The 13777-nt window shown below is 48.1% G+C and overlaps 1 protein-coding gene across 4 annotated transcripts in view; it reads right to left on the bottom strand.

The window, feature by feature from the left end:
• Positions 1 to 2943: 2943 nt before the first annotated feature.
• Positions 2944 to 13777, bottom strand: part of chd6 (chromodomain helicase DNA binding protein 6) — a 54322-nt gene continuing 43488 nt past the window's right edge. For all 4 annotated transcript variants that reach the window (XM_030373953.1, XM_030373956.1, XM_030373955.1 and 1 more), the window contains exons 40-45: positions 13425 to 13706; positions 11296 to 11922; positions 10668 to 10910; positions 10237 to 10368; positions 9875 to 9979; positions 2944 to 9651 (exon numbers count right to left, since the gene is read on the bottom strand). In XM_030373953.1, coding sequence (XP_030229813.1) covers positions 8293 to 9651; positions 9875 to 9979; positions 10237 to 10368; positions 10668 to 10910; positions 11296 to 11922; positions 13425 to 13706 — 2748 coding nt within the window. In that variant the 3' untranslated portion in view covers positions 2944 to 8292. The remainder of the gene's footprint in view (positions 9652 to 9874; positions 9980 to 10236; positions 10369 to 10667; positions 10911 to 11295; positions 11923 to 13424; positions 13707 to 13777) is intronic.

Here is a 13777-nt window from a genome sequence, read left to right as displayed (position 1 = left end):
CGTCCAGGGAGAGGTGGGAGAGGAGGAGGAGAGAACTCCCCCTTTCACCCACGAGGAGATGTTGAGGTGAAGATAGGAGCGGGGTGCACTGGAGCGAGAGCGAGATTCACCGCTGTCGCGTGCCCTATCGAAACACACGGTCAATGTGCCACCCACCTTAAAATTAGAGCCAAACAATCTGCACTTATCCGATTTCTCTGTTAACTCTTTAAAGGCTCTTTAACGCTTTATCGGCTGGTTCAACTCTCTAAAGGCTGTTTTTACTCTTTATGGACTGTTTTTACTCATAATATACAGTGTTCTCTTTATATGCTTTTTTAACTTGTTATATTTCTATTCATCGATTGTGAGGCTCTGCTTTAACTCTTGATGGACTGTTTTGATTCTCAATGAATGGTGTTTTATCTCTTTATGGACTTTGATGTTGTATGATTGTGTTGCTATAACTCTTCATGGACAGTTTAAACTCTTGAACTTCAGTAGTTCCTAAATCCATTTCTGTATTTTGAACTGTCCAATTAAACCGGTCTTTATGGACCGTTTTAATTGGTTTGGAGCCTTTCAAATCTCTCCGGGTTTAAGGGTCTTGACATCTTCATGTAAGGACACAGGATGGTTGATTGGACAGGTAGTTCGAGGGAGGTTGGACGATTTACGGCAGAAGGCGATGCTCTCGATACCACAGGGATTTCTCCCAAAGTAAAAATCACTTTACCTCCCACCATCTGCTTTCTCTTTCCCTCTCCCTCTCGTTTCTTCTTAGATGTATGTCTGTCAGAACTGCGTTTCAGTAATTAAATTAGAGTTTTATTGGATTGTGTGTAAAGCCTAACCGTATTCTATGCAGGAATAGCTTAGTATGTAAAGAGTTAGGCATTACCTTTTCCAATAAGACACGTTCTAGGTCTCTTTGTGCATTGCATCCCCATCTTAACTATAGAACATAGAGCACAAATTAAACTATGGTGACAGGATTTGTATAATCCCTAGGCGCTTCTACCACAAGATGGAAAAGACTTCTTTGCCCACGACATGCTCTGCTCTGCAAAGGGTATGGAGGTGGAAACAGAGGGGGGTACGAGGGGCTTCTTTTGGACATTAACTCTGGTAGAGTCATCCTAAGGCCACGAATAAAAAACATTAACAGGAGTTTCCTAGCGGGAAAGCCCTGGCCTGAGTAGGTCATTGCCCTCTACTGGCCACAAGAGGGATGGTTCCGATGGGCCCCTGTTCAGCGTCTTCTTATTGCCCTGTTCCTGACTCTATTAATAGTTATACACAAGGCTAGTATTATTGTATATGCCTGGTGTATTAATTAATTATTCCTGAGCCTTACTTCAATAAAAAAGCTAATTTGGATATACGAATTGATTCTATATATTTTTTTTAACAGATAAATAAATGCATGCATAGCATTCCTCGTTAAACTTGTGGAAATTTGCCATTTGCTCTGTTTATTTAAGTATTTTTGCCTGGTGTATTTCAGCACTAACAAAACGAATTCTTCCTTAAAAAGATAAAATAAGAGTAAATATTTACCCCATAACATTCGGTATACAACAGAAAATAGGCAATAACTATAAACACTTTATAACACAGTGAGTAACATATTATTTTACTGCACTGAAATGTATAGTAAGGAGAATAGAAACATACCATTTGGTCCAGCTGGGACTTCAGGACCCTCTGCATCCCTGTCATCTTCATCTGCCTCCTGATCACTCCCTGCCTCTGTCCCTCTGTCTGAATCTGAAGCCTCCTCTTCATCCCTCACGTTCATCTTATTTTCCATCTTCTCCATCACTTATTTTATCTCCTTCTGTGGCCTCCTCCTGCTCTCTCACTATACGCCTATTGTCTTCTTTTTCCTTTCCCTCCTTCTCTTCCTCCTTTGCACTTCTCAGAATTTTCTTCCCAATTTTCCTTTTCATTATCTATCTTGCTTGACACTGTCCAGCTAATCTGTCCTGCAAGAGTCTAAAAAGATGTAAAAGGATTTGGTTAAAATCATTATATTAAATATACACTGTATGGCCATGTCCTACTAGGCTACTTCATCAAATTGTATTTTTTATTTCACCAATTTTTAAAGTAAAGGACGTGACTTGGTTGAATTTGTGCATTATCATTGCTGTGATTTGAGAGAGTAAGTGAATTGTGTAGTACGCTTAGGTCGGTTAAAGCCTAGCTAATAAAAAAAAAAAAAAAAAAAAAAAAAAGAGATAAAAATGCTTTATCTCCTAGCTAGAATTGTGTAGTGTTGTAACTTCGCCCTAAAACGGGGACCTCTTGTTAAACATTATGAAGTGGTTTCAAATGTCAGTTTTTAATATATTTTATCAAGCCTCTCTCGTCTTGAATAAAATCAAAAATAATCGGGAAAAATGCTTCAACACACAATGAGCAAGCGTTTCACTTTTGGCTTATTAATGGACTGGCGGTTATTGCTGATGCTCAAACTCCTTTAGCATACATTCAATTAGATTCGAAGTTAAAATGGTGAGCTTACACTTTTACAGGGGAAACTGACATTACCTTCAGATGCTCAGGACAGGCAAGTCAATCCACTCTTAGCTGGGCTCTGTTGCAGCCTTGCACGGCACTCAAGCTGCGTGTGGCAGAGACGGTGTGAGCTGAGCTCCGCTATGCGTTGGATGCAGGGCCGTGGCAGGGGCCTAAGATTAAATTTCCAATTATACACCTTTGGTTCATTATTTTTTGTTTCAATGCTTTGGGAGCTTGTGGACATAGTGACGGTTTATTTTTCATGAGTAGTTTAAAAAAAAATAGGGAGGCTGCAAGACTATAAAGTTGGGCTGCCCCCCCTTGCCCCCCTGTAGATCTGCCCGTGATTAGGAACGATACTGACAGGGTTGGTATGAAAAACCTAGAACAGAGAAGCACAGGGCATATTTTGGATAATCAGACCAAGGACATCTGAGGTACAAGTTGAAAGTCGTCTTTTATTGCACAATAAAAGATCACACATACCAAGTTGTGATGATGATATTGGTCCAAATGGGGGGAACCGAGCTAGCGCCAGCTACAGAGCTAGCTACAAACTGAAAAAAAAACTGAATAACACACCTCAACAGTTTTTAATTCACCATCGGAGGTTGTACGTCTGGATCAACCAGGTATCGTCGTTAGCGTCATGTAGCAGTGCTGCTGGGTCAATGTTGATAGCGGTTAGCAGAACGGTTCGGATGAGGTGGTTTACAGACAGACATTAACGGAACTCAACTGGATACCGACACCTTGAAAATAATAGTTAAACCATTTGCAGTGTGTTGGTGGCATGTTTGGCAAGTGTTTTTATTTCTCTCGGTATATCATTCTATAGTGATACGTGTCTAATACATGCTGATTGCCTGTTTTACCATTTTAACTTGTCGTTTTCTGCTATGAAAAGTGACCCTTCGTCAGACTGTAGAGAGAAACTGCTTTGAATACCGTCAACACGGCAGTTTCTCTGTTATACGTCGGGCTTCATGAGACTACTGAATCCCAATCGCAAAGTAGTCGCAGTTTGCGATCCGAACTCAGAAGTCGCATCGAAACCGGATCAAATGTGTTAAAAGTGCATTAGAGTAATGGACCTGGAGTGTTACTCCTTTGCTGCTGTGGAGGGAAATAATACGCTAAATATTATATATACAAGAAATAGTATTCATGAAGACATGTAGTAGTTTCCCCTGCAACAGACTTTTGGGGGTGGATCTTTCTAAGGAACAACCCACTATTAGTAATACATGTAATACATCTTGAGAAGGTTTAGCCCTGGATCCTGGCAGTTTGGGATCAGCGGGTTTGGATTTTCCCTAACAATCAATTATTTTTGAAACTTGGAACATGAAAAATATTTTGCTTGCATGAACGACATCTGTTCTTGTTAAATACTAATCTTCCAATTAATGTGCATACAATAACAAAAACAGTCTTGATGTGATTCATTCATTTGGTACAATGTTGAATTTCAGTCGAATACTCACTGGTTTATATAACAGGCTAATTTAACTTACCCCTCCACCTATGTGCTATGTGGCACAAGTTAAGTTCATCACAGTTTGACTGCTTGTCAGAACATGTAACAAGAATTAGTGAAACATTAGCAGACTTCATCTGCAATATTTTGGAATCAGATTTGTGACCAGAGATACATCTGCATTACTTTACTTAACATTTGAAGTGCCATGAAAGGAGCTACAGGAGAAGAGCCAACAACCAACACAGCCAAGACAAAGAAAAGATAATATATGGCATAACAAGACTTAGAAAATCCTCTGACAGTTGTAACAAACTTGACCTGTGAATGTTATACTCGTTCTTTCGCACCTGAGCCAACAAGTAACAAAACATTGGGTGCGTGAGTGGGCTGTGGAATTATGGAGGATGGTGTTTTTGTTGGTTAAAAACATAGGAAACAAACTGAACTCTATTATAGTCATCTTTTGGTACGTTGTTGCCAAATCGCTCGATATTTAGACACACAAGAACTCAAAAGATCCAATGCTTAATTTGTATGCATACAACGTGTGCGTTGCTTAGCCAGATGCTACTTGTAGAGACCTGGTTTAGTCCTTAACAACTGCAGATAAAACATGAAATCGTCTGCAAACAGTGCCATCCCAGCCAGGGAGATCCCACCTCCCAGCAATGGGAGCCACTGTGCCACTGCCAGGCTATTACACAGTCGATAGAGACTAAAGGGACTTCAGAGGCACTGCTGTTTCATATTCTCCTTTGTGCTTCAAGGCCGATTGATTAGAATTCCAGATCAAACTTTTAAAAGGCAACGTGGGCGACACAAGAGTCTCAATGAGAGACTTTGGACTAGGGCACCAGAGTACTACCATGTCACTTCTACCCCTCTGGTTGTTCTTGCCCATGGGCAAGGCTGTGTATGCATGCATCTGATGGGTAACATCAACTAAACTTAAGTCTTGATATAATAATTTCCAATATGAAGACGTAACAAAGTGGCTATATAAAGCTAGCTAAATAAGGCATGTGACGTGGAGTATATGAAATCTAAGAAACAAAAAACATATTTGGTGTGAATTTGGCAAAGCAAAAAAAAAAAAAAGATAAAGTGTACAATAAATTATATGTAGCCACATTATTGTGACAAGGCAACAATAATTCTGTCATGTTTTTTTGTTTTTTGAAGGTGTCCTTCGGGGGCGAGAGAGATAAAATAGACAGCTCAGTAATAATAATAATAATAATAATAATAATAATAATGTCCGGGACAGAACTGTGTGTGTGCATGTGTGCACATGCAAGCACACAAGCACACAAACAGAAAGGCAACACGCGCCCTAACAAAAAAAGGGGAAAGAACAGACAGTACATTGACAGGTAAACATTCATCAAAATATACTGTGCAAAAATGTATTCATTTACAGGTAACAGAAGAAAAAAACAGGCCGACATCGTTTCAAAAAGAACAACACTGACGTACAACCCCCTACCAAAATACATACCCTGTCATGGGAGCAAATAAAGCCTATGATTTGCCCCTTCTTAATGTAGAGTGTTGCATCCCACAGAGGACAACATGGTTCCTTACAAACACACCATGTAAGTCACGCCATCGGTCGGTGGACCATCAAGACCAGCAAACGCAGAGTGAATGAGGAGAGTTAGAAAGCGATATACAGCCATGGATGGAGATGGAGTGACACCTTTCGTCCTTGCGTGCGGATCGAGGGGAACTCGGGAGTATAATTATTACAACGCTATTTGTCTCCCTCCTCTTCCCCCCTCCCTGTCCACTGGCTTCTCATACTCTTCCCTTTGAGACAAACGGCTGAATACGGACACATCAGATTTTCCGAACAAACAATTTACGTGAAATACAACATTACAAGTCCCTTGACAATGCTTCCAACTCCTCCACCTCTGAACCCAACCGACCAATAGAACCGCTTCTACTGGGATCCTCTCCCCTCCCCCTGGCTGCTTATTGGACAGTGTGTGATGCCGTGTGTTGCCTTTCAAACAGGAAGTACATTAATTAGGGCCTGGTAACAGGACCAACAGGGGTTCAAAGTGACTATGTGTTGCAAAAATGTACAAAAACATCTTTAGACAAACATCTCACAAAAATAATGAAACCAAATAATCTCAGGATTGTTCTCAGCTCCCATGTCCGATCAAACCCTTCCAGGTCGTTTATGGAGTCATATTTTAGTATCTTAGTTTGGTTTCTTCCTTTGTTCTCTCCTGTGTTCCAATATCCATACAATCCGTACTTACTAGCCTTAGTTTGAGTAAGTAGGGCGTTCCAATTCCGATCGGGCGAAAATATGTGTACTGAAAGGACTGTAAAAACACTGGATCCGATTGGCTACCATGAAACATGACTCTGCCTTAGCCAATCATAATTGCTTATCTCGTTGTTAACCCACCCGGTCTCCTCCCGAGCAGTTTGTGTGTGGAGCCAGGGGTGCGTTCGGATTACGCAGTTCAATCACAATCAATTAATAGTAATGCACCTCATTTAACATACAGTTACAGCGGTGTAACGACGGAAACAGTTATTAGTTAGATTACCCCGTTACTAAAAAAATAACGGTGTTATTACAAACACCACGTTTAAGTGACTCATGGAAGTATGGATATTGGAACACAGCACTGGTTATTTTTCCTAGACAGGAGATCAATGACCTTTTCTTTTGAACGCGGCCACACAGCAGCATGGTGGCTTCAAAACAAAAACATTGTGAAAGTGAAACTAAAATGAAATCTGGGTGACTGGCAGACGGCTTGGTTTAACTCAAGATACAACATTCATGCCCGGGATTGTTTCATCCAACTTGTAGCATTCTAACACTGATACAACATGATCCTACTGTTAAAAGGTGGACAATACAAATACATAATCAATATCCAATGATCGTTTCCAACGTTAACATTGATATCGTCTCGGAAATGAAAAGGGGACAAATTCTTAAGATTTAAGTTACATGACTGGAATATTTGGGAACTGATTAAATTGATGGACTCTCCATGTTGTTGCATTCAGAACAATTGAGAACCCTAATCATATTGGCCACCAACCAACCAATGAAAGTACTCCAAGTCCCAGTCACATGACTAGAGGGTCCTTAGCTCCTCCAACTCTATTAAAGCCTACGGCTAGTTCAACTTGTCGCTCAGAACACCAATGTGTGCAAGGGAGAGCAGGGTGAAATACTCTGAGCATCAGAACCTCTCTCATTCTCCTGCAGTCCGACTCAGACATGTTTTATTTTCTTCAGGGTGGACTAGTCATTAGCGGAATCTATAGGAATCTACGCACACCTCTTCATGTATGTGTAGATTCCTGTATATGATTCACCATCCATGGGGAACTCATCGATAGAGATCTACAAATACCACTTCATCTATAGTTATCGGCAGATATGTAAAGATAATGAGGTTTCTGTAAAATTAAATCTGGACTCTTGTATTCATACAACCAAGTCAATTTGGAGCACAGGATGAACGACAGAATTGTGCACTATACGGGAGGTCTGACTACAACTGCTCTCCATACTTCATCTACCTGCAGGCCTCCGTGAGAAAGACGTCTATCCCATACCTGTCTCTCTCTGTATCTACTGTCTAACCCTGACCTGCCCCTTAACGAAGGTCTCCGTAGTCACTCTCCAAACCCTACCTGGTCTTTAATGAACTGTCTCTGTATTCACTGTCTAACCCCTACCAGCTCCTTGATTAACTGTATTCACCGTAAGTCTCCAAAATGACTCAATTGTTGATTGTAACTTTTTCACCTCTCACCCTGAGGTAACAACATCGTCTGAGTAGGACCACATGTTCAGTCAGTTTCCCTCCCAACCAACAGTCCACGTCTCCATGTCTGTGTAGAAGCTCAGTGTCCCACCATAGTGTGCCCGGTTGGAACACCCTAACCTCCCAAAGTAGATCAACAAGACAGCAGCTCACATCACTACGATACTATTCACACACCAATACTGAAGCGCTCCTCCGATATGGAGAGGCGGGGAGGAGTTTGTTTGCACTCTGCACCAAGAGAAAGACTGACAGACGAGTTTGTCCTCTGTAGGAGCACTATAGAGGCGGGTTGTGGGGTACTTATAGGTGTACAAACATGTCATATAGAATCATACCGAGTCCTCATGGTCATCGTTACAAAGTCTTTTACATAAACATCGACGGACACGACACAAACTTTACACTGCAGTCAAGGAGGAGCGCCCGAGAGAGGAGGTGAAGGTGGAATCGCTTGTACTCCTTCGTTCCCTTGTTCCCTTCTGTTCTCCACTAGCCCTCCTCTCCTTCCATACGTCTGTCGGGCTCACACACCTCCTTCTCCTCCTCCTCTCTGGTAACAACCGCTCCCGCCACCTCCTCTCCTCCTTCTAACTCCTCTCCTCTCCTCATCTCAACTCCTCTCTCCACCTCCTCCTCTCTCTGCTCCCCAGAGCAGCCCCCTGTTGGAGGGGGGTTCGGGGGTTGAGGTTCCCGGGTGATAGGGTTCTGGTTGGCCGCTGGGGGGTCAGATAGCGAGGAGGAGGAGGAGGAGGGGAGGACTAAAGACGAGGAGGACGAGCTGGATGGATGAAGGAGAGCCTCAGCCTCCGCCTGCGCCGCAGCGTCTCTCTCCTCGGCTCCTCTCGCCTCGCTCTCCTCCTCCCTGAACCGCTCCTCCTCCCTCACCCTCTTCCTCCTCCGCTTGGGGCTGCCAGCGGGGGGGCCGTTGGGGGGGGTGGGGGGCATGGCGGGCAGGGTCATGACCCCCCCGTGGGGGAGGAACATGTGGGGGTAGAGGAGGCCGTGGGACATGCTTGGGATGAGGAAGGGGTTAAAGCCCAGATGACCACCCTGTGAGGTCATGTGACCCGAGGTCAGGTGACCGCCCTGCAGGCTCAGGTGACCACCCTGCGAGGTCAGGTGACCCGAGCTCAGGTGACTCGAGGTCAGGTGACCACCGCTGGAGGAGGTGATGATGGCTACGGCGTCCGCCCCCGATAACCTTTGACCCCCGTCGCCGCCTGCTCCCCCTCCCCCTCCTCCTCCCTTCTCCTCCCTCCTGCGGTCCTTCCCCTCTCCTCCTCCTCCTCCCGAACGCGAGGACGGGGACGAGCCGTCCCGCTCCGCCGGGGTCATCGACCTCTGGGAGGGGGAGGGGCTGAGGTCGCCCGGCGCCGACTGCACCGTGGTCGTCGTGGTGACCATGGCGGTCCCGGCGGAGGAGGAGCTGGGGTGGGGCGACATCAGCGCGCCCACGCTGAACATGGCGTGCTGGGGGTGGGACATGCTGTGGTGGAGCATCATGGGCAGCATGCTCAGGCCGTTCTTGCCGTCCTCGGACGACGAGCCCCCTGCCCCCGCCGCCGACACGGCCGCGGCGAAGCCGTGGGGGAAGCCGGCCGCCATGATGCCCGAGATGGGGATGCCCGGGAGGCCGGCGCGGAGGTTCTGCATGGCCACCATGGAGTCCATGCTGCCCATCATACCCCCGTTCAGGAAGAGGGGCGGGGCCAGGCCCGACGCCTCCGACACGGAGAGGAGGGGCTTGGGCATCTCGCTGCGAGGCCGACGCCCCCGCCGGCGCGACCCCGGGTCCCTGTGGATCGGCTCCGTCAGGATCCGCCCGAACTTCACCTCCGGGAGGAAACCCTGGCACAGGGAAAAGCATTGTTTTTTTACTCAATGTTTACTCATTACTCAACCACTGCCTCCTATGTTCGCTAATTGAGCAATATGCCAAAGGCCGATCATCTCCGCTGCTGGTCTAGGAGTAGATCTACGCCCTCAAAGCGGCGGTGTGTGAACCAATGGGTGACCTCACGGACGCCATGTCCAGGTTTGTAACCGTTTAGTGTTTGCGTGCGCTACTCACGGAGGTCTTGATGACATCGGCCCAATCTGGCGCTACGTAGTACTCTGAGTTAGCGTCCAACCACTGGGACAGCTCCTTGATGGCTGGGGCCATGGCGCCCCCTAGCTGCAGCACAGAGAAGAGCAGGGGAGAGATGACAAACACATCGGCACTGCCGCTTCCTGCTGGATAGACTGAGAGTGGTCCCAGCCTATCCGTGCGCTCGGGGCTAGGAGGGGTTGAATATCACTGTATAATACTCAGAATACACGCTAACATAATGATGATATATACTTGTGTATCGGTAATATGTGAGTGACTGAGAGCCACTGACTGCATGTGTGCGTGCGTGTGCGTTTGTGCGTGCAGATGCGTGTGCGTACCCGGCGCCCGGTCCCCCGGTGCACCACAGGGACCCTCTCCTCCCCGGTGAGGGAGCTGACGTCCAGCTTGGTGGGGTCTTTACAGCGATGTCGGCGCTGCTTGGGCCGCTCCACCAGGCCATGGAGCCCGGACTGAGGGGGGGGGGGGGGGAGAGGGTAACGTCTCAACTCAACTAAACATCTCGACTGGAAGGAACCAATGGCACTAAGGTTCCATTGAGCTGCCTTTCATAATTTCTTCATTTATTGTAGAGAAATGTATTAACACATTAGTACGGTAGGTAAGATACTGATTAGGTATTTGGAACTGAAACCCCTCTGGTGTGCTAAAACGATCGCACCCAAGCTCAGCTGAACAGGAGAACAATTTGAAAAAAATATTTTCTGTGAGGTCACAGCATGGTCGGAGAGGCCGAGCGCTGGGGACTCACGTGGGCGAAGGCTGGCAGGTCCATGCTGTAGCCCGGGTTCTGCCTCAGCCAATCCAGAAGGCCCTTACTGGCCGCCTGCCTATCAGCGGCCAACGTGTCGGTCTGGGGCGGGGTGGGGGCGGGGGTGGGGGTGGAGCAGGAGGAGGAGGGGGTTGGGGGGCCGGGGGGGCGGTCCGACGGCGAGGGAGAGGGCGAGGAGGTGGAGGAGGAGACGGAGGAGTGGCTGACTGCCTCCACCCTGCCCTGTATAGAGTGGGGGAGGGGGGGGGGAGAGTGAGAGAAGAGGGAGTGAGAGAGAGATACAGACAGAGAGAGTGTAGGGAGGTAAATAGGGAATGAGGGGGAGAGGTGGACACCAGAGAAGGGAGGAAGATGGGGAAGGGGGGAAGGGAGGATGGAAGAAGAAACAGCGAAAGAGAGCGACGGTAGAGGCGGGAAGAATGAGAGGGGGTGAGAGTGGCGAGAGAGAAAAATAGAGGAAGAGAAGAGAGCTGTTATTATTGTGGTAATCTTGTTGGGTTCCAAAGAACAACACATTACATCTCAATCCTCCCTCTCCCTCTTCCTCCTCCTACTCCTCCTCCTCTCCTCTCTCTCTCTCTCTCTCTCCCTCCACCTCTCCTCGTACCATGGCCTCCTGCAGCTGGAGTCCTCTGCTCTTGGCGAACTCCGAGTACAGCGCCTCCATGTTCCTCCTCCTGCCACGCCTCCTCCTCAGCGAGTCGTCCCCCCTCGTGTTCCCGTTGACGATCTGTCCCGTCACGGGATGGATGAGGCCCGCCTGGAGGATGCCCGCCATGTCCAGACCCCCCAGCGGCGCCGTGATGGGCGGGGGGAGCTTGTTGCCAGAGCCAGCCATTGTCGTCGTCGTCATCGTCGTCATGGCACCCTCTCCTCCTCCCATACTGCTGCTGCTGCTGGTACGGGTGCCTCCGGCCATATCTCCCGACGGTTTGGTCAGGTCGATGGCCACTTCCTGCCAGCCGTTGAGCAACATGGACCCGCCCACGCGGTGAGAGGGCGGAGCCACCAACGGGGGTTTGTCACAGCCGACGGCGCCGGACAAGGATGAGGAAGAGGAGGCAGACGTTTTGCTGGCAGAGGCCAAGATGGCGGCCTCATAGTCGTAGGGCCGCCGCCCCCCGGCCCGTTTGAGCTCAGGGAGGTAGGGCGGGGCCACCAACCTCTCCTGTAAGAGAGGCAAGGACGTGAGCCGCCACTGACCACGCCCAGAAGCCCCGCCACGGGCCTTGTACTGTCAGGTCCAGGGAGAGAGACAGGAAAGGAGCAGGGAGAGAGACAGGTAGGGAGAGAGGGACGGGTAGGGAGAGAGAGACAGGTAGGGAGAGAGAGACAGGTAGGGAGAGAGAGACAGGTAGGGAGAGAGAGACAGGTAGGGAGGGAGGCACGGGTAGGGAGAGAGAGACAGGTAGGGAGAGAGAGACGGGTAAGGAGAGAGAGACAGGTAGGGAGAGAGACAGGTAGGGAGAGAGAGACAGGTAGGGAGGGAGGCACGGGTAGGGAGAGAGGGACGGGTAGGGAGAGAGAGACAGGTAGGGAGAGAGAGACGGGTAGGGAGAGAGGGACGGGTAGGGAGAGAGAGACAGGTAGGGAAAGAGAGACGGGTAGGGAGAGAGGGACGGGTAGGGAGAGAGACAGGTAGGGAGAGAGAGACGGGTAGGGAGAGAGGGACAGGTAGGGAGAGAGAGACGGGTAGGGAGAGAGGGACAGGTAGGGAGAGAGAGACGGGTAGGGAGAGAGGGACAGGAGCAGGGAGAGAGGGACAGGAGCAGGGAGAGAGACAGGTAGGGAGAGAGAGACAGGAGCAGGGAGAGAGGGACAGGTGGCGAAACAGGTGGGGGGAGAGATGTGGAGTAGAGTGGGGGATAGATGGATTGGTGGGAATAAGAGAGGGAGATATAGAGGTGGAGAGGGAGACAGACAGGGAGGAGGACAGCGGGACAAGGGCGAGAGACAGGTATGGAGAGTAACACAGGTTGGGAGGGACAGAGACGGGTGGGCAAGCAGGTGAGCGAGAGAGACAGGTGAGGAGACAGACAGGGTGGGAGGGAGATAGAGAATGAGAGATAATGTCGTTAGACACACATATGGACTTGGATACAACACAGATACACCTGTCCACTAAACCTGGGTATAGAACCCAGGTAGACATGCTGCTCCAACTGAGTAGAGAACCTAATACACCTGTCGGCTTCACCTGGGTAAAGAACCGAGATAGACAAGTCTGCTACATCTGAGTTGAGACTCTGATCCACCTGTCGGCTACACCAGGCACCAACCCGAGGGCTAATCTACTCTTGAATGACCTAAGTTACCCAACGTAGGTTAGTTCAAATATATGCTTGTTAACCAAGAATTGCTTAAGTAATTAAACATAATATTGTTTATCTAGTTCTTTCATACAGGTTTTCTAATGTCGATTTGCTTCTTATGATTAGCTAATCTAGGCTAGATAAACTAAAATAGCTCAGTTTAATGTAGGTCAATTTATAAATACTTGCTCTTCTGAGTTAGTTAATGTCAATTTCCTAATCTAGGTTTGCTAAAGACGGCTGGTAAACTAGCAGTGAATACTTTTTTTTCCAAGCAGTGAATACTAGACTGGACACTTATGGACCAATGACATGGCAGAATGTGTTTCTATGCAGACATACAATCATATGTACAAGACAGTGAATGGAGGGGGTCATTCCCATATTAATGATCATTATTGATTATAATCATTACTGGTTTTACCTTGGGTAGTCTGGTGAGCGGGGGAGGGATAGAGAAGGCTAACCCAGGGCTGGGCTGTTGGAGTCGGGCCTGGTGGGGCCCTGTGGGGCCTGCAGAGATGGAGCAGGGGGCTGTAGTAGGGAGGTAGCCAGCCCGGAGTGGATGATGCTGGGCTAGGCTGTTGGCCAGGCAGGGGTTAGCGGCCAGAGAGCTCGGGGAGTCGTACTGTTGACTGGACGAAGGCCACTTCCCCTTCAGCACAGCGTGACAGATGCTGTCCAGGCGGTTGATGATGACGCGATCCTGACAGGAAGTGGAACATCACACTGATTAAGCGCCTTCGATACAGTTTTTTGCTTTAGTAACCTAATCAT

Source organism: Gadus morhua, chromosome 13 (assembly GCF_902167405.1).
Source record: "Gadus morhua chromosome 13, gadMor3.0, whole genome shotgun sequence".
Lineage (NCBI taxonomy): Eukaryota > Metazoa > Chordata > Actinopteri > Gadiformes > Gadidae > Gadus > Gadus morhua.
The sequence above is the reverse complement of the archived record's forward strand: the minus strand, read 5'-3'. Positions and strand labels throughout refer to the sequence as shown.